At 39.6% G+C, this 27,098-nt stretch overlaps 4 protein-coding genes across 10 annotated transcripts; 1 reads left to right on the forward strand and 3 right to left on the reverse strand.

The window, feature by feature from the left end:
- Nucleotides 1-54: 54 nt before the first annotated feature.
- On the reverse strand, nucleotides 55-2,219 carry LOC105263245 (homocysteine S-methyltransferase 2). The gene has a single exon (XM_011299368.1). It carries the CDS (start codon nucleotides 2,120-2,122, stop codon nucleotides 1,136-1,138), a length of 987 nt encoding a protein of 328 aa, XP_011297670.1. The 5' UTR covers nucleotides 2,123-2,219; the 3' UTR covers nucleotides 55-1,135.
- Nucleotides 2,163-7,287, forward strand: LOC105262990 (uncharacterized). 2 transcript variants are annotated; one of them, XM_011298968.1, is made up of 3 exons: nucleotides 2,163-2,238; nucleotides 2,334-2,512; nucleotides 6,208-7,287. In XM_011298968.1, the coding sequence occupies exons 1-3, from the start codon at nucleotides 2,227-2,229 to the stop codon at nucleotides 6,629-6,631; spliced, it is 615 nt and encodes a 204-aa protein (XP_011297270.1). In that variant the 5' UTR covers nucleotides 2,163-2,226; the 3' UTR covers nucleotides 6,632-7,287. The 2 variants fall into 2 exon arrangements, with proteins under 2 accessions (XP_011297270.1, XP_011297352.1); XM_011299050.1 differs by lacking the exons at nucleotides 2,163-2,238; nucleotides 2,334-2,512 and adding an exon at nucleotides 5,483-5,878 and having other exon boundaries at nucleotides 6,208-7,283.
- Nucleotides 2,928-16,011, reverse strand: Pi3K68D (phosphatidylinositol-4-phosphate 3-kinase catalytic subunit Pi3K68D). 2 transcript variants are annotated; one of them, XM_011299242.1, is made up of 11 exons: nucleotides 15,664-16,011; nucleotides 15,217-15,452; nucleotides 13,777-14,050; nucleotides 12,436-12,933; nucleotides 9,433-12,293; nucleotides 9,167-9,323; nucleotides 8,174-8,409; nucleotides 7,304-7,504; nucleotides 5,369-5,565; nucleotides 4,554-4,801; nucleotides 2,928-4,480 (listed from the first exon to the last, which is right to left on the reverse strand). In XM_011299242.1, exons 2-11 carry the CDS (start codon nucleotides 15,450-15,452, stop codon nucleotides 4,307-4,309), a joined length of 5,082 nt encoding a protein of 1,693 aa, XP_011297544.1. In that variant the 5' UTR covers nucleotides 15,664-16,011; the 3' UTR covers nucleotides 2,928-4,306. The 2 variants fall into 2 exon arrangements, with proteins under 2 accessions (XP_011297544.1, XP_011297475.1); XM_011299173.1 differs by having other exon boundaries at nucleotides 13,603-14,050.
- A 1,193-nt stretch (nucleotides 16,012-17,204) lies between these two features.
- On the reverse strand, nucleotides 17,205-23,928 carry LOC105263319 (serine/arginine repetitive matrix protein 2). Of its 5 annotated transcripts, none has more exons than XM_011299741.1 (7): nucleotides 23,748-23,928; nucleotides 19,258-21,647; nucleotides 18,775-18,897; nucleotides 18,266-18,445; nucleotides 18,045-18,190; nucleotides 17,438-17,539; nucleotides 17,205-17,372 (listed from the first exon to the last, which is right to left on the reverse strand). In XM_011299741.1, exons 2-7 carry the CDS (start codon nucleotides 21,597-21,599, stop codon nucleotides 17,368-17,370), a joined length of 2,898 nt encoding a protein of 965 aa, XP_011298043.1. In that variant the 5' UTR covers nucleotides 21,600-21,647; nucleotides 23,748-23,928; the 3' UTR covers nucleotides 17,205-17,367. The 5 variants fall into 5 exon arrangements, with proteins under 5 accessions (XP_011298043.1, XP_011297881.1, XP_011297798.1 ...); XM_011299579.1 differs by adding an exon at nucleotides 22,875-22,934 and having other exon boundaries at nucleotides 17,205-17,539; XM_011299496.1 differs by having other exon boundaries at nucleotides 17,205-17,539.
- Between the last annotated feature and the right edge of the window lie 3,170 nt (nucleotides 23,929-27,098).

The following is a 27,098-nucleotide window of genomic DNA, read 5'->3' on the forward strand; positions in this document are numbered from 1 at the left end:
GATTTTAATATTATTAAACGTTGATTATTAAATCGATGTCAGTAGGAGATATAATAAGCTATCGAAAAAGTCGTCTGTTTATTGTCTAAATCGAAAGTCTGGAGGGAAACCTGATGATGAATGGAATAATAAATCCATTTTATCACGCCTTGCCATTTTGTTATTTACAACGACCAGATAATCGTTTTTGGAGGTATTTTTTCTATTAATATTCTAAGATAGTTATAAAAAATGTCGAAAATCTACGGCTAGGGAAATATTACAATTTCTCTTACGTTATCTCATTTCGCTGTACACAAAAGATGTCTACAAAAATTCTGATATCTCAAAATCAAAAAATATCTCAAAAGATATTAAAATCTTTGTAAATATCTTTTTTATAGAGCGCAATAAGACTAATAAGACTTACAAACAAGGTCATGAGCAAAAATGCGATATCTCTCTTGATTCCGAGATAATGTCAATAGACGAAGTCATGTGACAATTTTTTTAAATGTAAAACTTGAAAATTCTTGTCATTTATGGCTTCATACGTTGGAGTTTATTATTTTTAAAGCATAAATTACATTATTTATGTAATTTCGTAATTTTTTAATTTCGTAATTTTGTAATTTTTTAATTTCGTAATTTCGTAATTTCGTAATTCCGGAATCCCGTAAATTACCTCTTCAAAATCGTAATTTATGATCTCAATCTAGAAACTTACCACATTGAGATCATCTATTACGAGATTAGCAAATCGTAAAATGCAGGAAAAAACTCGTAATTTAGGTAATATTCCCATAATTTCCAATCTCAATCACAATATCCGTTATTTCTGTTGTAAATCACGCAATTGATCTCGTAGTTAAACATTTTTTAATATTGTAAATATTGAGAAAATGCACTTATCCTAGTTTACCACTTCGCTGCTGAATAAAAAATCGTCTTTCAAAAATCCCCAGATTTTGCATATTTGGCATATCGCCGATATGAGATATCAATGAGAATATTTATAAAAATTTCTGTATCTCATGTTATTTCAAGGATGTTTACAGATAATTCAAGTTAAGCCAGCACTTATCCTATTTACCCGATTCACATAAAATTAAATCTAGAAAACAACTAAAAATGGAGTGCAATCTTTTTATGATCATCAACAACACTGAGGATCCCTCTTCTTCTTCTCGAGCCACTCCTCGACTTCGGCTTTTATCTTGGTGACATCTTTGGCGTATGTTCTGCAGCATCCGCCGACGTATCTGACGCCGAGATCGAGCCACTCCTGAATGAAGTTCTCGAGCTGGGGCTCATTGCCGTATTTTCTCCAGCCTTCGGCGACAGTGTAGGTCTCACCGCTGTTAGGATAAAGAACAAGTGGTACAGACTGTTCGCCCTGATTGATGCCTTGGAAGAAAGAAGCGGCGAGCCTTGGGGCGATGCAGTTGATGCCGACAGCGACGAGTTGGCCGGGAATTGCGCTCCTGTAGGAAGCGATGGCGGTCCTCCGGAAGTCACTCCCGTCAACAATCCTTTTTCCATCAGTGCGACAGGAGAAGCTCATCCAGGCTTTGGTGCTGGGATACTCTTTGAGGAGTTCGACAAGGGCCTCGGCCTCAATAGCGCAGGGAATCGTCTCCAGGGCGAGTAGATCAACTCCACTGTTGATGAGGGCCTCGATCCTGGGTCTGTGCCACTCCCTCAGGAAACTCTTCGTCACCGTCGACGCATATGATCCCGTGTACTCTGAACCGTCGTGCAGTGATGCACCGTAAGGACCACAGGAACCTGCTATCAAGGGTCGCCAATCCTTTGATCCCGTGGAATCCATCGTACCTCTTTCTTCCATGTAAATCCTTACTGCCTCATCCGCAAGCTCCACTGCCTTGTGGATCAAATGCAGACTCTCTGATTCTGTCATTCCAAGATGCTCCGCGTACCCCTCCACCGAGGCCTGATAAGTATTCGTCAAGATAATATCTGAACCCGCCCTGAGGAAATCGAGGTGTGTTGCCAGCACAGCCTCAGGGTGGGTCGCCAGAAAACGCGCTGTCCACAGGGGATCTCCGTCTATCTTATCACCCACGTGCCTCGATAATTGCGTCGAAAATCCACCGTCGACTATCGAAATTATTGCACTCATCCTTACTTCTCCTGGTGTTGATGCAACGGTATCTAGAGGACTACTGCTCTGACCTCTGAAGAAGATCGCGGAGAGACTGCGTTTTAACTGTGCCAAAGTCCACAATGTTGCGCGCGGTACTCGTTACTTTTTCGAAAGATAGAGATTATAAATGTGTTTAAGTCGTAGGCTGCGTGTGTACTTGTTACAATGTAGTGAAAATTGATTACAGAACCCGAGACAAGTGACGAAGAGTTTTTTTTTACCTCTGCCAGCTATTTGTCGAGCAATATTGGCCCAATGTCGGCGGACTTGTGAATCGATCTTACGTGTCTTCTGGGGGAATAACGACGATTTTCTGTCGAATGATTCAGATTTCGCAGGTTTTCTACAGATGTCAATTTTCTTTCGGTAGCGAATTTAAATAAAATTTTGCCAATTTTTACTAAAAATAGAACAAGTGACAAGAATTTGACATTGACTTTAGTTTTTCGATAACTTCAAGTTATTCGTTTTTTTTTCATTGCCATTCCTTTTTTTATAAATAATTATTAAAAACTTCAATATCCTGAATTTTAATTTGAGATCAAATTATTTGGGTGACTGTTTTTTTGGAATTGAAATTCATGTTTTTGATTTGAATTTTCAAATTTATCATGAGACCTGAACAATTTTATATTTTATTTTATTATTTATGCATTTGAACGGTAAGTTATTTCCAAAAAATCCGTTAACTTTCCTAATTGCTAATATTTATGAAAAATTCTAGGAAACATCACCGGAAATTGTGGGAATCTCGGGATTAAAGTTCTTTAAAAAAACATCATATCGTTTGGTATTTCTCTATTTAATTATAGAAAGTGAAAAAGAAAATATAATTTCATCGTAACATCTTATTGCCTTGGAATATTAATATTGCTATAACATAGAGCCACGCAAAAAGATGCAAGTTTATTTACAATAGTTAAAAATTACCATGATTAAAGTGGTAACAACGTGTATAAATATTTATCACAATTTCACTTCGTTCGGGACAGTACATCAACGAAAAATACTCGAATAGGGAGGAAATAACCTGACACCGTATACAAAAATCGCATTCATCTTGAATACCGTACATATCGAATTGGATCTAAAAACTTTCAAGTGCGTGAAAATCTCATAAAAAATAGAAACTAAATCAATGATTAGAGCAAACTACATTCGTGTAAATATCGTTAAAATCTTTCGCTTGTAGAGCTAGAGTTAGGTCCTTACTTTGGTTCACAATTTCTAGATTCATTATCGATCATCTTAGAGTCACAAAGAAAAAAAAACAATCACTGGACCCAAGTGATTACATAAAAATTCATTAATTAAAATCCATCAAAATTTCTCCAAGACTTCTAGTTTGTGAAAGCATCTTCAATTTGTGCGTTTAGACGCCAATTAATCTACACTGAGAAAAAAAAATACTTTTCACGGAAAGGATTCAAATATTTCGGATAATTAATCAATTAATCGGTTAACTAATTGAGTAATTAATCTTCCGATTAATTGCTTAATTAGGTAATTCGTTAAGAAATAATCTCAGTGAAAAAAACGTGGAACGTGTGCGGAGGGAAATGTCCAGGAATAAAGGGTAATTTTACTCGAAAATTTTTCATTCTGTCTTGACCAATCATTTCGTTCTCTCATGGACAATACAATGTTTAGTTGATAATTTCAAGGATGTTCTACACTCTTTCCCCCAAAGTTCTCTTTCTTGCTTCCAAACGGAAGCTTTGTAATCCGATCTTCGAGTTTCCTAATTTTTCTTGGAAATTATGTAAAATTATTAGAAACGTAAAAATACAAAATTTGAAACACCATGTGTGTGTGCGCATGGTCAACTTCGCCCACTCTTTTACCCAATTGAAGAAATAAATAGCTAGTATTTTTTCGATGAACCTGAAATTTCGGCAAATTCTAGGCATTACTGAGGACTTAGCCTGTGCCAAAATTCTGCTTGATCGGTCCAGCCATTTTTCATAAATTGCCATTTGATTCTGAACCGTTCGTTGCAATATCTCGAAAACTATCCAACCGATTTCAATTTTTCGTCTCCCCAAATATTTGTCTGGATGTACTCCATTTCAGTGTCGAACATCCTTAAATATTAACAGGGGGAAATTTTCTTGTTTCAATAAATCTTTTTTGGAAAAAGTAATTTTTTTCTCAGTGTATTCATCTGAGGCTCCCTAGGGGAAACCACTCGATGGTTTCTCTAGTTAAATCGAGGTGTGACAAGGGGAGGTGAATTCCCCCGAGGAATTCATTCTCCTGGAGTGTGTCGTGGTTCCAAATTGTCGCTTCCAGGGCCCGATCCTGGATCACCTCCAGAGGCATTCTGTACTCCAACTGAAAACGAGGAAAATAATGAGGAAAATCATTCATGGAGGAAAACAATTCGCGCAGGAGGAAGAAGTCTCACCATTTCCATGAACGATGGATGGCAGTTCTTCTTGACGACTTTGGTTTTCCTTTTGGTTGCCTTCGTAGGGTCAGGTTTGAGGTAAACTTTGACGTAGGTGTTGGGCTCTTGAGCGTTGGCAACCTTTGGCAAACCTCGGGCATGGTGGATCATCACTGATAAAGTCCCACGAGTATAGTGAAGAGATATTTTTATTTGACCACACTGCACGTTCTCTAGGATTTTTCTCTCTGCCCACCAGTTTCCCACTGAAAAATGAAAAAAAATCCATAAACATTCAGTTCTATGAATTTTTTATGAGCTTAGAAAAAACTTTTTGATGAGCTTAGAAAAAACTCAGGAAAATGATTGCACCATCATAACATTTTGGGAGTCAGTTTTTTCGGGGCAATCCGATTACCAAATTGTCAAAAGACTCAAAAAAAACTTGAGATTGTATTTAATAGATTAACCGTAAGTACAAGGCACTATATGGATACAAATCGTAAAAACCTGATACTGTATGCAAAAAGAGAATAATTTTTTTATGAACATTGGACATGGACATGGGAAATTCATGCATAATTAGAAGAGGTAAAGGGTGAAAAGTTGATTTAGCTAATTTTCGAATTCTCGACACATTTAAAAACCTAAGAGAGATAGAAAATTCGAGTGAGAACCCCGTCTCAGCTCTCATTCCCCTTCACAAAGGAAATCTTGACAATAAACATGACTATCCCTCTCAGATTTATAAATATTTCCAGATAATCCGACAAAGCCACAAGTGTACGTGTCACTAAGTGCACGAAGAATTAGAAATTGAAATAAGTGAATACCTTTAACTTTTCGTAGATGAATGTCAGCATTTTGTTGATCCCGCAGAAGTGGATGGAAGAAAGTGTATACAAGGTCGCTCTGAGATATCTCAGGTGCCATTTTGAAAAGACTGAGCAGAAATTTTTCGATATCAGCTCGCCTCTTGTCAGCAACTTGTTTGATATTCGATCGGCCCACACTCATGCCACTCGGTAAACTGAAAATTCCAAACAAACATCAAGAACATTGACCAAAACTCGAGATCGTGATTTAGGATTAGGTTGAATGAGTAATCGACGTGGAAAAATTGTGCCTAGAGACCAACGTCTCATCGTAATCTCGAGCTGATCTAAACCTGCGAGATAGCCAACTCTATAAAATTTACGATAGCACAAGTGCGTATGAGTGAGTCATCCTGGAGATGTCAGTGTATCAATTCATTGTGTCAAGGAGTTTTATGATAAAGAATTAGATAAATGGAATTATTCCCTGCTTTCATATCGCACCACATCGAATCGTACTCCTGTCAGGTATAGATCAACCGATTCTCTCTTTTTATATTAAAAATAGTGTCAGTATCATCCCTTAATATTAAATATAATTTCGTTCTACAATCTAACAGACGAGAGAGTGATGATAATAATAATTGGATTCTTTTTTGAATGAGCACTGAATAAAATTAACGAAGCGAGGGGTTATTCATTGACGAAATCACTGGGTTACTCAATTAAAATTATATGAAATCAGTCCTGAAATGATGTGAAATCATTTGTAATCACATGAAATCAGCAATAATGGTCTCATGATATTTGACAGCGAATTCCACTCGTAAAAAAGATTTTTCGTTCTTTCTTTTCAGTAAAAAAATGGGACTGAAATGGTTTCGTGCTCGAATCGCCCTGGACAAGCCGACGACTCACAATTCCCCGGGTGTTCCAGGTTTCTATCGGTCAGTATCGAATTTCGATGGCGCCATTTGGCCACCTCCTCCGACGCTTGTACAAAAACCCAGACCAGTTGCTGTGCCTGTGGCACCGCCTCAAGTCCCCGTACAATCCCAAAATCCCACAGCATTGCAATCATCGGAATATAGACGAAGTAGTGCATCCAGCGAGGAAGGTGTGGGTGGTTTCAAATTGCCGAGAGCATCGGTGGAAATCTTGAGGGAAAAGCAGATAGAGGACACGACGAAGAAAGCTGTCAGAAAGAAGAAAGCAGCACCAAAACCTGGTGATGCTCCGAGGAAGAATGGCAGTTCTGGGGCCAGGGAATTTGTTATTTAATACTATTCTACTGGATTTTTGCCATATTGTTAATAAATTCTGTGAAGAAGTGGTAAAGGGAAATAAGTTAACTTATCTCTCAGTTGAGTTTTTGAGCAATACCTGTGAATCTAAGGACGATAGCGGAATTTTTGTCATAACATTTGTTGTAGCACTCAATTAGTTCCATAAAAAAGGTTATAATAAAAATTTTAATACCTTTTCTAGATTCTGAGATATTCATCGAAAACTTGTCAGTAGTCATAATTAACTACTGAGGACTCCGGTTTTTCACCTTGAAATGTCAACCAAGTGCCAGTTTCAGTGAAAATTCTGTTTTTTTTTATCGGTGGAAAGGGTAAATTACAATTGAACTATTCTATGAAATTTCATAGAAATTGTGGGAAATCAGGATTTTTCTTGAATTTACAAGAAATCTTGAAGGCGCGTACATTTTTTCTTGCTGGAAGTCTGATTTTGCAGACGATTCAGTAATTTTTTGAATAGTGTGAAGTGAAACATTTAGGATTCCAAGAATTGTTGATTCTGGGAGGAAATACAAAAATTTATTTCTCAGTGTGTAGTCTCCTCTCTACACATGCAAAAACCGAGTTTACTAAATTAAAATAAATCGAACGACTCGAATGAGTGGAAAAGTCGGTGTAATCTCCTTATAACAATAAAACTAATTACCTTGCTACTTTGGCGAGGGGAAAATGAATGCAGAGCTTCTGATAGAATTCGCAGAACTCCTTGTACGACCTGAAGAGGTACGTGGGGTCAGCCTGTCCTTTTCTCTGAATACGCAGTATATACATGTAATATTTCTCTGGATCATATCTCTTTTGATATCCATGGACTTGGACACTGGTCAACTGTCCTTCCTGTTGCATTCTGTTGACGAAAGATGAAACACAGAGTGAAATTCAACTCGTAAACAATCAAAGCTCAACCAAAATAATTTCAAGTTGAATGAGTTCAATTCAACTGCTTCCACACTCTCTTTTATTATATTATATCTCGAATCTATTGAAGCTGGTGAATATTCTCAATTATATTTTTTGTAGAAGAGAATAAGATCTACAGAAAAACGCGAATCTAGGTGTAATTTTTTTTTTCTGTCCTAATGAATTATAATAATATATTGCACTGGCGAAACATTAAGGAGTTATCGCCGATATCTTCTCATTTTTTATTCTTTATACATTTCTGGAAACCCTCGATTAAATTAATGTTAAAAAATACACCGTTTTAATTTTAAACTATACCGTTTTCGTCATTATTCAATGACTCATAAATTTTTCTAATCTTGCGTTTACCTTTCGAAATTTTTCCAAAGTTTTGTGAATTTTTGCAAAAAGTTTACTGAGAAGATAGAAAATGTCTTCCACAGTGATAAAACTTTGTGGGACATTAATGAATAATGAAATTTTAAAATTGTATTTTTTCCTCATCAATTTCATCAACCATTTCTCAGAAATGTGTATTTAAAAAATTGGAAATGAGAAAATATCGGTAAATGTTTCATCAAGAAACCGTTGAAAATATTATTAACAGACTTACGTGTACGTTCTCGGGACAAATGAGAGGAGTTCACCGTCGCTCTGATCTCCAGTGAACCTCAGCTGCGCGAGATTATGAAGGAAGAAATTGAACTGAGTGAACCAACTTTTGAGGGAGCTCTCGATCATCCTGGCGAAGGTGGCTGCAGCTTCAGGATTCGTTTGTCCAGGTAGCAAAGCCTTCTGCACGTAGCTGACCGCATCCATGGTGACACCAGAAATTCCCGAAGAGGTCATCTGTGGAGTATTTGTGTACTCATTCATCCTGAGTCTATTCACCGTCTCCTTCATCTCAATATCGCTCAATTTTCTCGCAACACGGATATCATTCCCATGGGAATTTTCATTCATCTTTTCCCTCAACAAATTCTCCATTGCGTTCACTTTATCTGGAGTATTCACTCGAATTATGTCGACACAACGTTATATTTGGAATTACGAGAAGGCTATTTCTTTCATCAGTCGCTTCTAGTTGTAACAAATTTCATTACATATCACCGCAGTGCCAGAGCTCAAGATAGTGAAACTAATTAACTAGAAACTCCCATCGCACTGGGCCCCTGAGAGGACGATGATAGCGGTCTACTTTCTGATAACACGACAGGATGTTTCTTCCGTTGTGGTCTCGTAGCTCATAATATCTCAGAGTGATAAATAAGGAAAACATTTTTCACTCGATGAGGATAACGTAATAAATCTCATTATAGATTCATTAAATTACTGATCAAATGAGACAGAAGATGAAATATACTGGGAATTCTACAATTAAATTGTCAATGAGGATAAGGAAAGAATTCCATTGGAGTTTGATTGATCTTCATGAATTGTTGGAAAGCCACGGGTAACTGACGATTGATTTTTTCCTGGGAAGCGATATTGAGAGGAAGAAGAGAATATTTTATGCTGTCGTGGGAATGCTTGCGATTTGTTCGAATTAAAGTATGACATTTTTCGCATTAGGTTGACTAAATATGACAAAAATTATTTTATTTACCAAGCCGAACAGGTGGAGGATCAGGTTGCCATGCTTTCGAACGATGTTGAAGGCCTGGCAGCAGAGGTCAACGAAATTGTGGAATTTTGCTGATGGTTTGTCCCCGCTATTTATCACGTACGCCATGTCTGAGGTAAGCACAAACGGGGTACGATCCCTGAAATGCCAGTAAATAATCAATAAGTAAAATTCGCCTGTAAATCTTCTTCAAATAATTGATTAATAAATCATCGAAATTTTTACAATAAAAATAAATAGAAACTGACCTTTTAAAATTGCCAAACATCTGGGCATCACCCAAAAATTTTCCAAAGTCAATATGAAAGAGATGTCCAGATGTCTTGAGCATGATATTATCATTATGCCTGTCACAAATGCCAAGAATATAAGTGGCCACACTGTAGCCAGCGCAAGAGGCTGTAAAATTTTCCACAGCCCTCTCGTACTCCAACTCAGATGGATTGTGCTTAGCGAGCCACTCAGCAATGGGTCTATCCTTGAAGGAGCCAGTGAGGCCAAACTCCACCTGAATCTTCCTAAGCGTTTCTGCATTTGTGACCATCTCAATAATGCCCCTCTTGCTGCCAGTGGGTACACAAGCAAAAGTCACCATTTTTAGATCGAGTCCTTCCTTAAGCCATAGTTTATCCATAATCCTGACCATCTGCAGAGTCAGCATGTCCTGCTGGAGGTCGTCGCCGACCTTGAAAATAGCAGGACTGGGAACGCCATCGCAGCCCACAAAATTGATCTTAAGTGGGAGTGTGAACGAGGGAAAATACGAGCAGGTTTGAACGTTGATTCCGAAGGCAAGTCTGCTGGGCGATAGTGGAAGACAGACGCCCTCGTCTTCAGTCAGCTGACAGTCGATATTCTGAAGGTCCACCTTGAGAGCATCCATCCTCAGGGACTCCTTGGTAACCTTTATGTTCTCAGCAACTTCATTCAAGTTCTTAACAAGACACTGCTGACTGAGAAAGCTATTCCTGAGGCCCTCACCGATAACAGCTAGTAGTGCCCTCAGCATCAGCTGTAGTCGTCTCTGGTACCTCATGGATCCAACGGTCTTGTCATCCTCAGGAGAGCTCTCCGAGTTCTGGGGGCTCTGTCCTGGCAGAGCCTGATTGAGCAACCAGTAAATATGATGAGCGACCCTGGGAGAGAGCAAGGCCCTTTCCAGAAGGAACCTGGCGAGTGGAGAAGCCTCATACGTCTCGTGCTTGAGGGCCTGTAGTAGCTGGGGCAGATAGTCAACGAGTTCGTCGTTGCTGAGCTCCTTTATCCACCCCACAGCCATTTCTCTGACATTAATATCAGGAAAACAAGGGAGAAGAAGCTGGAGGGCTTGAACAGGGGGTAGAGGACTCCAGGTCCTCAAAGATGCGTGGAGATCAGGGAGACAAGCCCAGTCCCAGCTGTGGGCAGCAAGAAGGACTTTGGGGAGAGCCTCTGGTATGTCGTGGAGATAGTGACGTTTTTCCCACAGGATCTCCCTCTCGTCTATCGGTGGCCTGGAGAAGGTGTCCTGTTGGGTGATATCGATGAGAAGCTCCTTGGTATTCTGATCCAACGAGTTGATGTCCAAGGATTCAACATCGTGGTCACGAAGTTCAGTAGGAAAGAGGACCTTGCCTCCATAATCAGGCAATTCCAGGCCAATTATGGGGTTGGTTTCACCGTAGGGATGGATACCAGGAGCTGGTGCGGGCCCGAGACGTTTGTCAGCGACAGCAGGCCACAGCGATAAGAAATAACTTCCTTGACTCATCACTCCATCGTAATCGAAAAACTGGATGGCACCCCAGCCGAGCTCCTCCTTCTGCATCGAGCTGCCATTGGAGTTTGACTCATGCTCAGTTGGTTGGACAGTCCTCCCATAGATCACAAGCACCAGCCTAGCCTCCCTCGGTACCTGGCACACACTGATTCCCCTGAACTCCAACCAGGTGTTGAATAAAATTCTAGAGTAAAAGTTATTAGTGACTATCATAGGCTCTGACAAGACAGGATTGCCCACAGGTCTCGTTCCATGGAACAGCTGAGCTGCCACAATGTAATCGTCATGCTTCCACGTACTAGGGAGCCTGTGCAGAGCTCCAACTCGAACAAGAACCGTGTCGAGAACTTCTGAGGAGACAACAGTATTGGTTGGAAATTCTCCTCGAGTGCTCAACTGAAAGTCCACCCTGAAGGCATGACAGTATGTTTCCACTAGGTCCTGGACAGCGTCTCTGATTTTGTGGCAGTGAGAAGCGAGAACTTCCGGGAATTTCGTCCTCAAGGTGACGACTGAGTAGTCCCCATCTTCGTGGAGGACTTCTGGTTTTTTGCACTCGATGTGAGCAGTGTGAACTTGTGGAAGAAATTGACAACAAGCGTTTGTAAAGTTATCGACTGCCTCAGTTATCTCACAAGTCTCAATATTTCCCATGAGGGTACAGACTGCCTTGACTGCCTGAATTACACCTCTGGGTTGAAGCTGGGGGAGGAGACTCGAGCTGTGGTTGGAAGTGGCTAGCTGCAGGGCAGCAGTCTCTACCCTCTCCATCTCCTTCTCCACTGTCTCCAAGAGAATCACCAGACTGTCATAAGATATTGGCTCGTTTGGCTCGTTTGGTAGAATCTCCTCCAACTCGATACACTGCTCTCTATTATCATCCTGAAGGGTTCGCGCTATCGACTTTTTCATCTGTCCCCTCGTCATAATGGCGAGCTCGATGTCCTTCTCCAGTTTGATGCACTGGTGAATGTACTCGTAATTAGCCAATGTGGTATTAGGGGCCAAGTACTCAGCCAGACCCCACACCCTCAGGCAATACTTCTCGGCGATCACTGTATCCTCGTCCTCCAGGGAGCACGCCACATTGAAGATTACGTGCTCGACGCTACAGGTCACGTCACAAGTGAAAGAAATCGAGGGCAGGGAGTCAGTACTGTCCGGTAGTTGAGGGTGAACGACTAGTTTTATGGAGGTCCCTTCAGGATACAGGTTCTCCATCATTGGACTCGTCACGTACCCCATGTTCGTGCTCGGGTCATTGAACAGGAATTCACTCCTCACTGACTTGATCATCTGGTGGAATGCTTTCAGGTCGCAGTCATGGAGGGACGCCCTCGTTTTCACCACCTAAACACCAAATACCAAAACAAAATGATCATTTAATCAACATGAATACTGTAAAATTCATTATTAATTGCAGAGAACTTGCAAATGAAATACAATAAATGAGAAATGAGAGAATATTGCAAAAAAATCGTTCAATCCTGACCTGGACATTCTCGTACAGACGTGTTTGACGTTTTTGGCGACGATCTAGAGACGTTCGACGACGCTCAATAGTATTCCAGGCCGAGGAATTCCTCGGGGGCAGTGGAGGAGCTGCAGGAGATGCCCCCGGGGACTTGGCCGTCCTCTCGACGGCGACATACACTGGATCCGAGCTGACACTCTCATTTGTGCTGTACATGTAGTCGAAGGGATCAAAGGGATCGTAGACAGAACCCTCTATCTGACTGCTCGCTTCTTCTTTTGGTTGTGGGGGATGATTGCTCAAGGAGTCTTCAGTCTTTACGAGTAGAGGGTCGAACGCCTCCAGAACACTCACTCGGACGTTTGAACGCTCCTCAACTGTTTCGAAGGCCGTCAAGTCGATCAGATTGTTGTTCGGCTTCTTCTCAATAACCTTGAGGACACTTAGTTGACCCTCGTCTATTGCGAACTTCGGGGGCGGAGGCGTTGGACGGTAGTTCATTGGCAGGGGGGGAATCTGAAAAATAGTATTTTTATATTTACTCGAAGAAATTTCTTATCAATTTATTCATTTATTTATTACTAGCAAGAGGATCCATCCAATCAGTTGGCGGGTAATTGCTAAAAATTCCGCGATTCACTAAAATCTTTTTCCATGTATAAATCGATTGCAGGACCCATTCGCTAATCATTTATTATTGATTTTTTTTATCTCTCGTTGTGGTATCTTATCTAATCTTTAGTTGTGGAAACTTTTTGTGAAAAAGAAATAATCAAAAAATACATTGCCTTATGGGACCAAATTGTATTAAATTCACATTCCTCCTAGAAAGATATTAAATTGGTCTCCGGGTCTTGATGATTTTTTACATATATTGTGTTGGTATTTCGATTTTGTGATCGTTTTAATATCTTCAATATTCAACCATCAATGAAATAAAATAGTCAGCAAAAACGAGAGTCTCTCAAATAATTCCCTGGTACCTCAAGTTTCACAATTTCAGTTTGAACAAACAAAGTGCAAAGTATAAACCCCAAAGTCCCAACAGTAAAATACCTGAGTGAGAAAACAGTTGGAAAGATTAAAAAAATTCCAAGCAGGCTGGAATAGAACAAACATTCTTAACACAAACTAAGAAATATTAGATAAGCCTGAAACGATGGGTGAGGAAGGGGAAAACAATACCTGAGGAATGACATCAGGTACGTGGGGATTGACGCATGCTCTGGACATGACAGGACTGATACCCGGTGTACCGGGTGTGCATGGTGCTGTTGATGGATGTGGTCCAGGTGATGGTGAGTGATAACGTAAGTCACGTGTCTGATATGAAGCTGCTGAACTATTACTCCTCGTTACCCTCGAGGTTCTCCTCATGAGAGCTGGATGATTGTCCCATCGTGGTTCGATTGGTGCCTTTGGAGGTGGTGCTGGTGGTGGAATGCTGCAGTATTCCTCCACGCTTGGATCATGTTTTATTGGACTCGTGAAGTTTATTAAATCTGTTGTTGCACTACATGCTGCCACTGCTGTTGTTGAATTCCGGCGACAGGGGACTGGCGGTGGTGGAGCTATTATTGCAGCATTTTTTGGCTGACTGCCCCCTGGTCTCGGACGACTTCTCAGTGAAAATCTGCATCGAAAAAATCAAATAAATGTGTAAATTTCAATGAAAACCATTGTATCAATTCGAGTGAATTTCAATTGATAATCAGTAAACACTCGTTGTAGGAAGGATTCACTTTGTGAAATTAATTATTGATGGAATTATCGAGAACTGTGGTCTTTTTCCGTTGTATATTGAATTAATACGATCTACCATTTACCTTTAAACTTGAATGAAATGATTATGGAACGAGGAATATGAAAAATAGCGAGTGATTTTTAAGAATGATGCAACCTCTCTAACGACGTATGAATAATTCATCATGAATAATTAAGTAAAGTGGTAGAATTCTTTATGTAGTTGTGGAACTGTCTAAGAATTGACTGTTTAATCATTTTGATTAAATTGAATTTAGAAGAAACCTGAACATTTTTTTTCAAGTCGTCATCTTAATTATTCCAAGTCATGAAAATTGGTTCAGCAATTCAATTTAGAAAATTCCGTAAGAAGATTTGAACTGTAAATTGTGAGTATGGGAATATAGATGTAACACTATATATGGAAGACTATAAAATATTCTTTATTAGGACGAGAAAGGGGCGTCTTAACTGGAGGACCGTTCAGAGACTAAAAGCTATGACAAAAGGAAAACTCTCTCAGGGAAATGAAAAGCAGAAAAACAATTGTATGCGTCAAAAAGGGACACAGTTCTTTGTTAAAATTTTAACATGTGTTTAGGATTAAACCCCTGGCAATGCGGAGTACAACCGATCGTAAATTATTCCCTTAGCAAAGCTATTTCCCAGAATATCATAAGTTGGGATCAAGTGACTGTTGTAGAACAATGAAAGATCTGTACTCGAATATTCCAACAGTGATAATTTTATCCACCGATTTTTCAATCAAATTTCTTTTTTAAAGTAAAAAAATCAAAAGGAAAATGAGTCCATCGCCTTGAGTTTCCGAGGCATTCGTCGAAACCTCATCTAGAGATTAAATTCACTCGCCCTTTACGTCTTAACCACTATACCTCACAAATTCTGTTGTCAATCAGTGAAAAATTGTGAACAAAATGGAGCATTGAGACAATTGAGTTGTCATTATTATTCAAGAGCTTTTCCACGATGTAGAAATGACTGAAAAAGTGCAACGCAGCTCCGACGATAACAAAACAATCAACCAATGAAATTTACCTGTCAGCAGTCTGCGATGCAAGGTCTCCATCCCCATGACTCCTGGAACTGTAATCACTGGCTGCCAAAGCTCTCCTTACAAAACTGTTGCATTCTAACTGTTGTTTCTGCATTTTAAATTTCTCCAGTGCCAGGCTCTCGAGGCTGAGGGCCTGTGCACGTTCCAAATCCTCCTGGAACTGGCGATCATAGTCGATCGCAGTCTGATTTCCCTCCTTTCTGTCACAGTTCGACATCTGAATAAGGAGTATAAGCACTCAATGAGGTTTGAACTTGTAATTGACCCCCAACCCTGTCCCCAATATTCCAATAACCTTTGCAACTTCTCTGCGTTGGTCTCAACGCTCTTGAGTCAATACCCCTGAGGTTTACGACCAAAAATAAAAACGAAAATAAGCAGAATGCCCTGCTTTCGAGACAATCCTTCGATTGTATTCATCAACTCACCCTGGCATTATTGCTTGTTGATTATAACGTCACCGAGTCCCTCATGATGCACAAATATGGATGATAAACAGCGGATTAATTCTCCGTTAACTTCCGTCAATGTATCCGTGACATCACGGTGACATCCTTGATTTAATAAACTCCACTGTGTGCTTGTCTTCCACTACTTCACTACTTCTACTGCTCACCTACAAATCTGTGGTCTCATAATGTGGGTGATTTCTCTCTCTTTTTTTTCTTTTTTTTTCTTTTTTCGCGATAAAAGTGTAGGTGTCAGAGTAGGTGTGAGCAAGCGCTAGCAAAAGCCGAAGTTTACTGAAGTCAGCTGTATTGGTGGTAATTGTGGTAATAGTGGTTTGGTACTCGTGGTACTTATTGCTGGAGGCGGAGCCAAAGAGGATTGACTAAAGTAGCTCAGTTCTGGGGATTTGAGTGCATCATAGTACTGCACCCCAAGAGAGGGAGGGCGCCACACATAATGCTGAGGTGTCCATCAAATCGACGGGGTGAATTTTATTTTCTGCGGTATGAATGCTTTTTGTTTTTTATTTGTTTAATTGAAATTTAGCCGACTGTAGAACGAGCGGAAGGAGGAAGCCACATCTTGTGGCTCAAAATTATTGTATGTTCACGAAACTTGTTGAGTTATGCAATAATCTGATCAATTCGTCAAAAAACTTAAAAAACCGGTTATTTTGGCTAAAAGTTGTTGATGAAATCGATTCATTACTTTTTTTTAATAATAAAAATTTCTCGTTTTTGTAATATTAACAAAAACAAATGGTTAAAGTACATAAATATCCCTAAATATAAAAAAAAATCACTAATATTACGAATGATCTTCATTTATTGGATTATCAATAAACAATTTATTATCATAAATTACAATAAACATTGGTAATTGGTTATATTACCGACGATGTACATATTCATGAATCCCTGTTATATTTAATTTCTGTAATTCATTTTCTGCAATCATGAAATTACATCGGATTTTCTTAATGTTGACTTGTACAAATTGTCGAGCATTGTCAATAATCAATGGAATCGACGATAAATCTCCATGCAAATTAAAAAAAAAAAAACAAATAGAGGAAAATACCATCTCTATGTTAGAATAACTTGACTCACAAAATTCCTCTCGCAATTATCTCCTTCTCATCCATAAATTATAAAATTCCGTTGAAAAATAGAGAATTAAGGATTGTTTAATTACCATGAAACTCATTAGGTTGTATTAAATCCTTGAATTGACGGTGACACCGTGGCAGTATTGTTGACGTCATGATACGTCTCAGACATTTATCAACCCCAATAACCGTCCACCCTCAGCATAAACTTTTGATTCTAAATAAAAACAACTTCTCCGGTTTACAAAAATCTCAATACTACGATGTCAACTTGCTATCGAGGAGAAAAATATTGTATTCAATATGCAAACTATGAAGATCGACAGTATCGGAAAAAAATGTATAAATTTTTAGAAAGAAAGAGCAATATTTACTAATTTCAGTCCTGGTTTTCACGAGTATAATCTCCACTTGTTTACTGCAGTACTTACGATTCAGCCCGTTTCTGTGTGATAATTATTCCAAAAAATGTCTCCCGACACGTCATTCAATCGTCTTTAGACTTATCCCTTCTGGATTTCGCAATAAATTCGTGGACTAAATTCTTCATTCACTCCATCATAATTTTGCAGGCTCATTCTACGTGATTAAATAAAATATATTGTAAACTAGTAGTGAATACATATGTCAAACTTTTCGTTTACGTAATTTTGCCTTGGCTTCCTTAAGCAATAGATCGAATGTATTGTCTCCATCGTTGCTCATGCTTCTGCTTCCGGTGGCAAATGAATTACTTGCCATTCCATCTGCAATTATTATCATCATATTATTGACTTTTTCATTTATATATTACATATTCAATGAATTAATGGTACAATGGTATTAATGGTACATGAGGAAAGAGAATCCTATGTTTGTAGATTTTTTCCACCACACACAATTGAATTTTTATATGATCAAGTAAAAAGTCAGAATTGCACAATTTTCACATTTTAATCGTCAACAAATTCCAAATAAATTAGCTGTCAATGACCATTTTGTTTTCTCCTTATAATTTGAAACCGAAAACAATCCATACAAAATAGAAATGATAAATATATCATTTTTGGTTTTATCTTTATTCGGTGACTTATAAATTTTTATCGTCATACGTTAATTTTTTAATTTTTCACTGAAGTGCTTTCAATTTCTGCACATTTTCCTGAGAAATCTGGGGAGATCCTCAATAAAAAATATCACTCCACAATTGATTATAATCGTTATCAGTCCCCACAAAAAAAAATCCAGAGAACAATAAAGAAAATAATTTACCTAAATCAGCATATTTGACTTTACAAAATGCTCGTCGTCCTCCGAAGCATAAATCATATCGTGGCTGAGTTATGTCATCGTTTCCATGCTCTACGGCTTCGTATGCGTCGTTTTTATAGGCAAAAGTTACAAATCCGTAATTATCACTAAAACGTCATAACAAATTGAATTTAAAGATTAAACAAAGAATGAGAGACCGTGACTCCTTTCCGGAAATTTACCCGTGCTCACGAAAATGCAAGCTGATATCGCAGACTGGTCCAAAGATCTCGAAACGTCTCCTGAGCTCGAGTTTGGTGACACCATCCTCGAGACGTCCGACGTAGATGACCCGGCGTTCCTCAACTTGTCGCTCTTTCTCGTGGCTGTACCAATTGTCGTAGGCTCGCCTGTACGGAGACCTGAGGAGTACAAATCAATACATCAGATCAATAAAGAATCATTACTTGTCTAATGACTCCCGCACGAACACGAAATTAAATAATAATTTAAAGAATAATTTAATAAATTCACCAAAATCCACGTTAAACGTTTTGTCCATGACAAAATACAGTCTGGGGAGTATCTGGACTTCAGTGCAGAAAACAGTCAATTTGTTAGTTACGAAACAGTAAGAAACTCTTCAATCAAGATGAAACCAAAATGTCTAAGAAAGTGGTCTTCACACACGAGATCGATATGGGAATAAACACTCTAATACAGAATCTGTAATTTTCTGGGTAGATTTTACCTCCTGTGAAAGCGAGACCTGTACCGGCTCGAGGGTCTTTTTCCCCTATTATAATGGCTGCCCCGACTTGACGATCGTCGTCGACGATTCGACCATTTCCGGGCCAAATTGGACCTGGAGGACCTACAATCACGTCCTATTTACTCAACAATAACTATCTATTTTTTTTCGATTCTCAACCTGAATTGCTAAGTCAATAAAAGAATGTTCAGTCACGTGCAATCAGATTCTCAGTCCTCCAACAAGTAAATTGAACGAATTATTCTTGTTTACTTGCCAAATGATCTCATTACACCGAAAAAAAAATATATTTCTGTCAAATATTATAACTCTCGCCATAATGAAAATGAAACGCAAATTCTTCTCTCTAGAAAAATTCGAAATTGTGTAATAAATAAATATTCTTCACAGTGCAAAAATATGCAAGTCTTTTCAATTTCTACTTAACCCCCTACAGAGAGTGTAAAAGAACATGGAGCTCACCTAGAGCATCCAGAGTATCGTGAAGACCTGGAAGAAGATGACCTGCTCCTGGACCTGGAGGACCTGGAGCGTGACCTGTATGAGCTTCTAGATCTTGATGACCAGCTGCTGGTGGAGCTGACAGAGCTTCGCCTGTAACTGATCCTCCTTCTCCTGTTATTGCGTCTGCGTGATCTCGATCCACTTCTGGATCTGCTTCTACTCCTGCAGCTGCTATCGCTGCTGCTCGACCTGGACCGATTACTACTCCTCCTCCTGCCTCTACTCCTGCTTCTACTCCTGCTCCTCGACGGGCTCCTGCTCTCGGAACTGCTGGAGGACGTCCGCCTGTGTCGATAGTTCCTTATCCTCCTGTCATTGACTTTGGCCACCTCCCTGATCTCCTCTTCCTTTTCATCCTCCCACGTCTGCACACTTTTCTCACACATCGAAGGCTTTTCCTTCACCTTATCCTCCTCCACTTCAGTCTTGGGCTTGAGCACTGATACAATCTCCCTCTCCGACCACACAGGATTCTCAGGATCATCCTGAAGGGGCTCAGTCGTGGTCGAAGCATGATGAATGTATACCAGAGTCATGGGCTGTACTGGAGAACAAGTTCTGCTATTGTCACTCCTAGTCTGCTCTCTTCTACTCCTGTACTCGGCTAAATTAAGTTTCCTCCTGGGAGGTTTCTTCTCCTCTTCAAGCATTGGGGCGTTCTGAATCTGAACGACTTTTTCCTCTCTCAAGTTCTCAGTACTAGCCACTTCACTACACTTCACGACAGGCATCGGGGGCTTCTTCAGTACCGACACCATTTGCTTGGTCTTCTGTACTCCAGTGACTGACTTGGTCTTCGTCAGCACCCCCTGCCTCAGCTGGAGAATGCTAGTCGCCAGGGCTGATCGAATCTTCATCTCATACACTGGAGCAGATTTTGATATTGACTCGGAAATTGATGCACTTGAGGAGTTGGAGCTGACAGTTTCATCTTGAGGTTTGGGTTTTGGCTCTCCATCCTGATTAAACGTCTGACCAATCACTTCCCTGGGCTTGCTCTCCCTCTGCACAACTCCCTGCTCTTCAGAAGCATCACTCACATCACCAGACTCGAGACCACTGTCTTTCCTCGAGCTGTTGTCCCCCCAGCTCTTTGACTTGACGAGATTCCTACGGATTCCTAGACGATTGTTCTGTCCCTTTCGGATTGTTTTGGTGGAGTTGTCAGGGGCCGGTGAAGGGATGCTGCTGCAGTAATCGTGATCCAGCTGAACCGAGGCTTCAACCTTTGAGCTATTGGCCACTAGTTTCAGGAGTTTGTTCCGGGAGAGAGTAGCAGCTGCGTCCTGCATTCTCGTGGCGTTTTTCAAAGTTCTTGGTTGGGACAATGCTGGTATCACTGAAATGGGTTTGCTGCGCCCGGAGGCTTTTATCCTGTCGACAACCTCTTTGGGGAGAGAATCGCGGATGTTCTTATGGAATTTTGAGGCTGGAGAGTCCAGTGATTTTTTCAGGAGAGTCTGTTTCGATGAATCCACTGGGTGACGATTGGGTTTTGATAGCTCAAGTGATTTATCTTGAGGGCTCGCATCATGCCCAGAGTACACCTGGGGATGGAGGGAGGACGCCTCGGAGGCCTCGAATTGTTCCAGGAGGCTCTTGACGTCGCCTGCCTCGAGAACAGGCACCTCCTCAGGGACTGTCTCGATGTCAATGCAATCGTCGCTCTCGGAGGGATCGTCTTCACGTGATTTTTGGGTTTTTCTTTGAATGGGAGTCACTGCCGACTGCTTCAAGGGTGATGACACTTCGAAAATCTTTCCTGGAGATGTGCCCAGCTGCGAGGGGTTGACGAGACCTCTCAGAACGCTGGGGAAGGATTTGTACATTGTTTGCTCTTGTTTATCAGGGGTTGAAGGCGCACCTAGAGACTTCCTCGGACTTTTCAAGGCCGGCATTCGTGGACTCTCGAAAATGTCAGCTGGAAGGTCTGTTGGCTTGTCTGGAAGTGAGAGACTCATGTCTATGTCTTCCTCCATGTCGGAGGCCTGGAGATAACCGATGTGCTCGTGCCAGTCTATCAGGACTTTGGCAAAGTCTTCCTTCATATTCTCGATCTTGGGGATGACTGAGGCCACTCCGGAGTCTGGGAGCACTGCCATGTCACCGTTTAACTCCTGTTCTGTTCCCCAGAGACCTCCCGTTGTATCCATCTGATGGGTCTCCACGTAGTCAAAGTCTGACTCTACGATTGCCATGAGTGAATTCGACGACTCCTCCAAGGAATCGTGGGGGTCCAGCGATAGAGAGAAGTCGGAAAAGTGTTCCTCATCATGGAAATTCAAATAACCTGTTTCCATGTCACAGGGCGGGGGAATTTCTGAATTAGTCCTCTGGGGAATTCAAGTCTGAAACAACAGTTTTTTCTCATTAGTTTGATGATCAATTTTGTGATTTTGTGATTTTTCTGTCTATTTAGTGGACTTTTTAATTTCGAAATATCGGATAGTCTTGTCTAGTCTCTTGATAACTATTCTTTGAAGCATTGAGTTCAAAGTGAATTGGTGGATAAATAGCTGTATGAAATTTGGAATAAAAAATTCGATGGATACCGTTCACTGAGAAATAAATGAGAAAATAAATTTAAAGAGAAACCAAGTAGATAGCACTTGAATTGAAAAAAAACATCGTACAGACACTTTTTCAGATTAAATTTCAATTTTGTGCAAAAAGTCGTATAAACACATTCCAAGGAAATACGATATCTCCACGTTTCAGACGATTTCGAGTCACTTGAAATTAACTATTGGAAATAATTTGTTTTTGATTTTTTTTAGGCCATTTTGAATAATTTGAAAATTTATACAAACAGATTGTAAAAATATCTTGTCAGAAGATGATTAAACTTCGTGTTTCGGGTGATTCTGAATCGTCTGAGCACAACATTGAGTGATTTTTTTTCAATTTTATTTGTTATTGAAAAAAGTCGTTGGAAGACACATTTCGATGATCCAATACCATCTGAAAAATAAATCTTTGTTATTCCCTAATAAACTGTTTTTACCACTTCCCACAATTTTCCAAATTTACCGAAAATTCCCTGAAAAAAAGGAGTTAACAATAATTCGACTCGTCATTCCCTAGAAAATTCTCCTCACAACCTTTTTGCATAATTTGTCAATTTAAAAAAATCACCTCTAAAAAAATTTAAAAAATTATCACCAGGAGTTGGTCTTAGATAACTGAAACTCGCCTGAAAGGTGGAGATATCATATTCCCCCGGAAGCAGTTTATACAACTTTTTTCTATAAAATTAAAGTTGACTCCGAAGAAGTGTCTACTCCACCTTTTTGCTCAAGTCACACAATCTGCAATTACAACTCTCTAAAAATGGATCTAAATATCACCTATTCCTGTGCAGAACATATTCAACGAATTCGAAAAATGCGGGTGTCCAGTGAAAAACAAAAGGTGAGAAACCTAACTGAGGCGAACCCGGAGCCCTCGCCAGAGAAACTTGAAAAATCGATGGACCCTGTCGACTCCACCGGAAAGCATGAGACCCACGCGTTTTATTTGAGGTTACCCGGCCCCACGTCCCCATCCCCAAAACCCCTAACAATATAATTTCTCACCCTCACCTCCAACACCTCGCTAAAATCCTCCACAACCCCTGCAACGATCACCCACTCGTCCTGATAAAAAAAAAGATTCCGAGTTAAAAAGTTCAAACACCACTCACATCACAATCATCAATTCCAAGAAAAATATCAATCATCAAATCATAAAAATACACTAGCCACAACTAACTCCCCAAATTAATTCACCTCCCCACATTCTTGCATTTTCCACTGAAATAACAAAAAACGATCGCAACTGTTGATCTAATGAGTTCACAGGAAATAATATCTGAGTGATTGGAGTCTCGTCACGCCGACATGAATAGACATGGCAGTACACGTGTACCCGAAGAATATCGGACAATGGGGCACGCGGCGGGATTTCTTGCGGATTCTCCATCTCCAGCGCCACACCTCATGGCGTTGACGATATCCCCCTAGGAGTCTTCAACATCCCAGATAAATGATAAACCTGCAAAATCTCCAGGTGATAAATCTCCCCGGCGATATACCCCCTCCAGAGATCTGAACTCAAAAAAAAAAAAATCCTAGCAGCCTGAATCAATGAATCAATAAATTTGCTCAATCAACTTCATAATTTCTTGAATTCCCCTGTTATTTTCGCCTACAGGATAATCCTGAATTCTCCACGTGTTCTCACCGTATGTTATTCTCGAGATTGATCAACTCCGGGACAACGTGGTGACCGCGTGTCCCCCAGGTACCAGTCACACTCCAAACCGCCTACTCCATTTAGCACGCTAATTTTCCTTCTGTTCTTAACTTAAAAATAACCCCGTTCACGTAACAATGACACTGTCTGAAATGGTTTATCAATGGGGGATAATAGTATTCACCAATTGGCAGGATCATGATATCGTTACTTACTCGACTGCTCGCACTTTTTCTCCCTTTTTATCCTTTTCAAACGGCTATTAATCCAGTAACACGTGATTCCCTAGTGCAAGTGATACACAACACAGGTCAGGCCAAACGAGACAGATTGTCACATGGGATTCGCACATTCACTCGAATCAAAAGCGGCGACGAGCGATCACTGATCTCAGGCCTTTCCCGGCCGCCTATACCGCCTATACCTCTCCTGTATATATAGTTATAGTATCAACTTTATGTATATAGAGCATATAGAGTATATATGCTATGAATATAATTGCTAGTACCTCGGAGATTATATGGAATATAGATTTGCAAGGCTTATTGTCGGTCTTTAACTGTAGACCACGTAGCGGTGGCGCATGAACTACCTGGAGACCACGTACTTGTCGTACTTGTTGTTAAAGCTGCGAATTATTCTTTTTTTTTTAATTTTATTTTATTTTATTATATTGTATGATTTTTGGAGGAGATATAGAAGAGTTTTTTATTGCAGTTAAATCAACGACGGAAGAATCCTCTAATTTTTTTTGGTGGATTAAGATGAGAAAATAGTATATTTTGTAACTAGTGCGGAAAACTCATTTTTAAGCCGGTGGTATAATCCCACGTGAAAAAAGTCACTTTCTGCACGAGTTGCGAAATAGACTATTTCTTCACAATGTGCGGGAAAGTCACTTTTCGGTACATGGCGATGAAAATATTTTTCAACCTCTCATTAGTCACAAAAAATTAATATAATAGAATTGGATAATTCATTTTTCTGTTTTGATTTCGTATGAATATGAAAGAATATTTTCCCCCCTTTTTGCTGGTTTTTTGAGTTTTCTGATAAATTGGTGATCGGATTGATACGAAAAAATATTACTATTATCAAAATATTGTGAATAAAAACTTGGTGAGCCATGAAATAATGATGAAATAATAATTTTATCTTACTTCATGGCTCCCCGTGTTTTAAGGTATTACGATAACATTTCCCTGTATTTTTAGTAACTTTTGAAAAGAATCGTGGAAGAAGGAGAAGTACTTGAACCTGGAAAACAGAAAAGTCAGGCGATAATCACGGATCTTGTATTAACGGATTTTATTTCTCAAAAATACAATATCATATAATAAAAGACTCATTCATAAATTGCAAAAAGAAAATTAGGCGAAGAAAAAAACAGTAAAAGTCAGCATATTAATTGCTCAAAATTATAATAATTATATTAATAGAAAAAAAATAATGACATACGCTTGTTATTCATTTTGTAATTGGTATTTGAAGCAAACGTTCCTGCGTGCTATTCTTTTTCATATCTTCCATATACTCTTTATATTTTTTTTCATAATAATAACTTGGAGTTCGCCGAAACATAAACTTTAATATGTTCTAACATGAGTGGTAAATCTTTTTTTTTGGCTTATTTTAATAACTAAATTTTAAAAGAATATCTCTTCTAGAACTTATAGATATCGCCAGACTAATTTGAAACGAAGGTGAGATGTTCACAATCTTATTTGAAATTAAGGCCCAAAAAATGAAAGCTATTGGAAAAAAAATTTGAAGAATTAATTTCGGTCATTAAAGAGTTTCAATAGTAAAATCATGAATCTAAAAACACAAAAATCGTACCATATTTCTCTAATTTTTAATTTCTCTGAATCCTTAATTCATTAATGAAAAAAACATTAGTCAAAATTTGAAAAAAAAACAAAACGTGTACCTCAAAATATATAAATAATCGAAGTAATTTGAATTGAATTAACTCGAATAAACATAAATGTTTATTGGTCCTCATTTCAAACCATTTTTTCGGATCAAATATATCAAAATTTCACACCAATGAAATCATTTTTGGATTTTATATGATTTTACTGGTGAAGCTCCTGAATTACAATGCAAAATGAATAACAATTATTGAAAGAATAATAAAAAATGAAAATATCTTTGAGGCCTCTGCAAAAATTCCAAATCACACCTGCTGATTCTGCTCTGGCTAATCCTCTCTGCCCAGGCTTTCCTAAAAGTTAATGTGCACCTCCATGACCTTGGATTTTGAAGCCTTGGTTTTCTTCGATGGCTGTGCCGGATCAGCCTCAGCTTTGCGTTTCACCACTTTCGTTGACTTGATTTTGGTTGTCTTAATGACCTTGGTGACGTTCTTCACACCCTGAGATGCCCTGACGCCCTGCATCTGGCACATGACTGAGGTATCGATCATATCCTGCCCTCCAGTGTACAAATTGCTGGTTGGCAATTGCCTCATGCACTGGAGCTCTTCCACCTGCTGCATACTCTGCATCTGCTGCATGTCCTGGACCACATTAGTTACCATCTTTTTTCCTCCAGCGTTTGCTTTTTTGATCGTGTGAACCTGCTGCATCGTCTGCATACCTGCCGCTTTCATAATCGTCTTTCCCCCAGAAGATGAGTGGATAATTTGCGATTGGTGCATCTCCAGCTCGGCTGAAGTCTTCAGGATCTTTTTACCTCCCCTGGGTGGCTTGGCAATCTGCATTTGCTGCATTTGCTGCATCTGCTGCATGTGCTGCATTTGCTGCATTTGCTTCATCTCACGATAGTCCTGCTCTATTGCCATCATCCTCAAGAGCTGAGGGGTAGCAGAGACAGCTGGACGTGACTGATAGTGGCTTGATGTCGGCAGATCATGACCAATGTTAGCCACCTCACAGCCGCCGTCATAGCTGGACAGCTGATATGAGTTGCTTGTCATCAATAAACCAGTGCAATTGTCAGCCTTGGACTTGGCCTTTGGTTTTGACAGCGGAATCGGAACAGAAGCCAGACGAAACGATCCTGAAGCTCCTTTTCCCGTAATTTGAATGAGCGTTCCTGCCGACACTGAACTCACCACGTAATCCTTTATGAATGGCCCAAATTTCTCCATATCAGCACCGTAATTTGCAATTATGAATTTTTTAATTGCCTGCAGCGACGATCCAGTTGGATCTGCCAAGGTCATAATCGCTGTTCTCACCATGTCCGCAACACTTGTTGAAGTATTCTTTGAATTGAACATGATTCCTCGCGTTTTCTTTCACTTTGTTTTATCTCCGTAAAAAGTTTGTGTTGATAAATTAATATTTGGCAGTTTTTTTTTGCGAATTCAATATTTGGTTTTGAATCGATTATTTTGGGAGATTATTCGATGATGATTGGTTTGATGGAATATTTAGTGACGAGTCAATAGATTGCCGGTTCAAACACGTCTGGCAAACGGACAGAATTTGAAACGTTATAGAGAATAAACAAGTCCTTCTTTGTTTTCCTTCTTTCTTTTCAAATGTAAACAGTTGACGATTGGCTGGGGAGATTTGGGCCTGTGATTGGTTGGTCCC

Source organism: Fopius arisanus, unplaced genomic scaffold (genome assembly GCF_000806365.1).
Source record: "Fopius arisanus strain USDA-PBARC FA_bdor unplaced genomic scaffold, ASM80636v1 scaffold00001, whole genome shotgun sequence".
In the NCBI taxonomy this organism is placed as follows: domain Eukaryota; kingdom Metazoa; phylum Arthropoda; class Insecta; order Hymenoptera; family Braconidae; genus Fopius; species Fopius arisanus.

Bases quoted from the DNA above. Each gene is read 5' to 3' on its own strand.
- LOC105263245 (XM_011299368.1), bottom strand. From the start codon at position 2,122: ATGAGTGCAATAATTTCGATAGTCGACGGTGGATTTTCGACGCAATTA.
- LOC105262990 (XM_011298968.1), top strand. The intron at 2,513-6,207 runs GTAGCGAATTTA...CTTTCTTTTCAG, and splicing joins CAGATGTCAATTTTCTTTCG to TAAAAAAATGGGACTGAAAT.
- Pi3K68D (XM_011299173.1), bottom strand. From the start codon at position 15,452: ATGTCGAACTGTGACAGAAAGGAGGGAAATCAGACTGCGATCGACTAT. The intron at 14,051-15,216 runs GTAAATTTCATT...TTTTCGATGCAG, and splicing joins GCATCGCAGACTGCTGACAG to ATTTTCACTGAGAAGTCGTC. The intron at 12,934-13,602 runs GTATTGTTTTCC...ACTATTTTTCAG, and splicing joins TACCTGATGTCATTCCTCAG to ATTCCCCCCCTGCCAATGAA.
- LOC105263319 (XM_011299496.1), bottom strand. From the start codon at position 21,599: ATGGAAACAGGTTATTTGAATTTCCATGATGAGGAACACTTTTCCGAC. The intron at 18,191-18,265 runs GTAAATTTCCGG...ATGACGTTTTAG, and splicing joins TTGCATTTTCGTGAGCACGG to TGATAATTACGGATTTGTAA. The intron at 17,540-18,044 runs GTAAATTATTTT...TAATAATTGCAG, and splicing joins AGTCAAATATGCTGATTTAG to ATGGAATGGCAAGTAATTCA.